This window comes from Malania oleifera, chromosome 3 (assembly GCF_029873635.1).
Source record: "Malania oleifera isolate guangnan ecotype guangnan chromosome 3, ASM2987363v1, whole genome shotgun sequence".
NCBI classification, from domain to species: Eukaryota; Viridiplantae; Streptophyta; class Magnoliopsida; order Santalales; family Ximeniaceae; genus Malania; species Malania oleifera.
The window spans coordinates 7,862,906-7,866,585 of NC_080419.1; the positions used below are offsets into that span (position 1 = coordinate 7,862,906).

General features: G+C 44.5%; 1 protein-coding gene across 1 annotated transcript; it reads right to left on the minus strand.

Annotated features, from left to right (window-relative positions):
* Positions 1 to 330: 330 nt before the first annotated feature.
* LOC131151812 (uncharacterized) lies at positions 331 to 2,704 on the minus strand. Its single transcript, XM_058103233.1, has 3 exons — positions 1,582 to 2,704; positions 1,300 to 1,489; positions 331 to 1,205 (listed from the first exon to the last, which is right to left on the minus strand). Exons 1-3 carry the CDS (start codon positions 1,981 to 1,983, stop codon positions 628 to 630), a joined length of 1,170 nt encoding a protein of 389 aa, XP_057959216.1. The 5' UTR covers positions 1,984 to 2,704; the 3' UTR covers positions 331 to 627.
* Between the last annotated feature and the right edge of the window lie 976 nt (positions 2,705 to 3,680).

The window sequence follows — 3,680 nt, forward strand, 5'->3', positions numbered from 1 at the left end:
AGTGAATGAGCGTCACGAGCCAGGTTGAAGGAAAAGGGACACGGTAGCGCTACCCCCAAAAAGGAAGAAAAGGAATATCACGCATTTCCCACGACTCCCATTCACTCTGTTGCCCTCCGCTGCACCGCGGCCAAGACCCCACGGGCCACCTGCCCTGCCCTCCGTCGTCCCCCACCTCCCTCACAATTTTTACATTCACAGAGAATATTTAATTTTAAAAAGGGCAAAAAGGACTCCATTATCATCGATCTTCTCCTTTGTTCCATCTCAAGACACCGCCATTGTACTCCATGGCTTCATTATCAAGATGCAACTGTCTAATAGCGCGGATGCGTTCAACACAATGCTTATTATTTAATGATTTTACTAGAACTTGATGTTAGCTACAAAAAAATTTATTACAATGGATCATAGATTTTGCTTCTTACACAGATAGACTCCTTCAAAGTTCAAACCAAAAAAAAAAAAAGGGAAAAGATCAAAGATTGTACCATTGTCCAGATTCTTCCGATTTAATATATATATATATATATATATATATATATATATATATATGTAATATTTCTTATATCTTTTTTTACTAGACGGGAATTTAAGGGGAAAACTGAAAAAAATATCCAAAATTTTTTAGATTTTCTCTTTGAGGAGGGTAGCTAATCCGGCGATGACCTTAGCTCCTCTATCACAACTCTTCGGTTTGATCGCCGGAGGCTGCCACGGAGACAGCACAGGAGTCGCCGGCCTCTCTTCAACGACGGATTTTGCAGCCGCTGGCGACGGCTGCGACTCGCCGGAATTCGCCTCCGACGGCGGGGAGTGATCTCCGAAAATTAGTTCTAGCTCTCCACCATCGCTATCTGAGGGCTGTTCATTCTCGGGATTGGTTTGTTTAATGGCTTTGATTGGTGATGTAGAGGAAGGTGTGGTTCTCGTGTGAGGAGAGAGCCATTTGGCTCGCATGTACTCGGCTTTTCTCCACGGCGGCAAGGGCATTCCCCTCTTCTTCAAGCTCTGTTTCGCGGCCTCCGATACGACGGAGATGATTTGCTGGAGGCGATCGGGCTTGCCGACGAAAGTGTACGGCAGAGATTGGAGGATCAATTTGTAGGTGCCGGTCGGGCGAGCGATCTCGAATTCTGACCTGAAGTCGATGTCGATCAGCAATCTCTCCTCTTCCACGATCACGTCTATGAATTCATACTCCCCTGCTTTTCAGAAACAATTGTTTGTCTTAGAGAACAATAGTGTGAGAGAGAGCAAGAGAGGGGGGGGGGGGGGGGTGAGGGAAGGAGAGAGTACCGGCTGGGTAAGAAAGAGATTTCTCCCAACGTGATTTACACATTGAAGCATCGTAAGTGAGAGCTGTTAAACCATCCGCGACAATTCGTCTCAAATCATCCTTCAGCTTGCAGAGTTTATTATTCTCTACGATCTTCGCAGTGTCTGCTAAGAGATTTCTCTCGGAAACACTCGCGCAAGGAATCAAACTCTGCCAAGATAAAAACAAAAAAAAATAATTATGGTTAACTGAACACAAATCGGTTCTTTATTTTTCCTTTTCCGTCTTGGGCTAGGATATACCTTCAGCATTTCGGTTGCATCGCTAGATGACGCCGTAGGGAGTGACTCGCCGAAAGCTCCAAGCACATCAAACTCATCGTCGGAGCTACTACTGTTTCCGTTGAAGCAATTGCAGCGATTACGGCCACATTTCACGGCCGACGGCTTCTCGTTGTTGTCCTCGATGAAATTCTGCACCATTTTATCCAAACACACAGAGCTCGGCTCGAACTCACTCCCTCCCTCTTTGTTATATTGCGGTTCACCTGCGCCAGGTTTATCCGCAGATGAAGTCCTCAAAACGCTTGTGAACCGCCGATCGAAGAGCCTCTTGAGCCGCGATTTCGACACAGGTTTGCCGGACTCGTTCCGTATCGATTCTGTGTATGAATCGATAGGTTGAATCTTCATCGGAAAAGGCATGGCTACTGCGTTTGCTCTGTTTTGAACGCGTCACTCTATGCACTATCTGCCTTGACTACGGCCTAATTATACTCAGCTGAAGCACGCTGTCAGTTCTGCTCCATTTTCAGAGCTTAAACCGAACACTTGCTGTAGGTTACAGACTCAAATTGACAAATCAAGCGCTATCACAAACCGATGACTCTGATTCTTGCTCGTAAATCCAAAACCCTCACTTCAAAATTTGCAGAAATACAAAACAGTAATGAACTGAAACATGCAATCAATGCTGCACAGGCCAGATTAACCAAACACAAGAGTACAAATTCACACACATCTAATCTACTCCCCGCTTCAGCTACGAAAGCTTTCAAAAGCGAACAAAAACCATTCACGCAATCTCCACCATCAGTCACGATGATCACCGCATCCGATCACACAAATATCAATCCAAATAAACCCTATCAAAATCTACACACGAACAAAACTGGATACCTATCTCTCCCTCGGCAACGCCGATGACTTGGAAAATCTGCAACAGAATCGCTCCCGGTTAGGGATTTTCGTGTAAAACGTGACAGCGATGATCAGCGACACGACCATTGCATTTGCCTGCGGCAGTAGAATTCTCGCCGGCCGGAATCTTCATATCTCCGCCCAGCGATCGGCGGCGACTGTAAGGTAAGAGAAAATGATAAGAGGGTGGAGGACCTGGAGAGGCTTTATGCTGTGATTGTACCTGAAGAGTGGAGGTGTGGGTTGGCCTTTTATAGGTGAAGACGAAGCAATGTTCCTGCTGACTGGAATTCTCAGGACACGTAGGATCCCACGTGGCACGGTTAACCCTGAAACTGGACGTTTGGTAACGTGAAAGCGGTTATAGGATTGCAGTTTTGTTGCGCCGGTGGATGGAGAGCACGTGGCAGGTTCTGTGTGAAACTCCCTAAATGCCCTTCCACTAAGGGACTAATGCCCCACGTATTGCAGAAATATGGAAACCGTCCCGTCGCCGAGCGGGCTGTATCTTGTGGACACACGTATCATGCAGGGAAAAAAAATTAATTAACTAATTAATTTTTTAAATATATATATTATGTATACTTATTCTAGCAGAGACTGTTCTTAGAGCTTACTTTTATGATTCTAATCGAACCCTCCACCTTTTAAGCTTGGATTTTGACGAATGGAAAAGGGGATAGATAATTCTTTGGACTTGCCGTGTAACATTGGGCCAAACCCAAAATAATCAACCGACTTATATTATTTTTTATATTCTAATTTTATGTTTGAAAGTTTAGATTATGTTTACTCGAGCGAATTTCAATTATTAAATTTGAGTTTTACAGATTTAGACAAAATTGATGTAACTTCGTATTGTAGGTCTTCTCAATCCCAAAAGTCAGTTCATAAGGTGAGACTTTCCCTCACACTTTATAACTGACCATCAAACTCCAACAATCTCCCCCTCCCACATCGGACTCCAAACTCCTCACGAGTTGGGCTCATCAAATTACTAGCACCACATGTTCGACATCCCACAGAAAAACCACTGGCTCTGATACTAATGTTGGGTGGTCTTGAGCCTTCTCAACCCCAAAAGCTAACTCATAGGGTGAGACTTTCACTCACACTTAATAACTGACGATCAAGCCCCTTCCACAATCGATGTGAGACAAATCCCAACAAAACCAAAATTTAAAGTCTACATACAAGCTCCC

Excerpts from the sequence above, each read along its gene's own strand:
- LOC131151812 (XM_058103233.1), bottom strand. The coding sequence starts at position 1,983 with ATGCCTTTTCCGATGAAGATTCAACCTATCGATTCATACACAGAATCG. Across the intron at positions 1,490-1,581 it reads ATGCAACCGAAATGCTGAAG|AGTTTGATTCCTTGCGCGAG; the intron begins GTATATCCTAGC and ends TTATCTTGGCAG. Across the intron at positions 1,206-1,299 it reads ATCTCTTTCTTACCCAGCCG|GGGAGTATGAATTCATAGAC; the intron begins GTACTCTCTCCT and ends TCTGAAAAGCAG.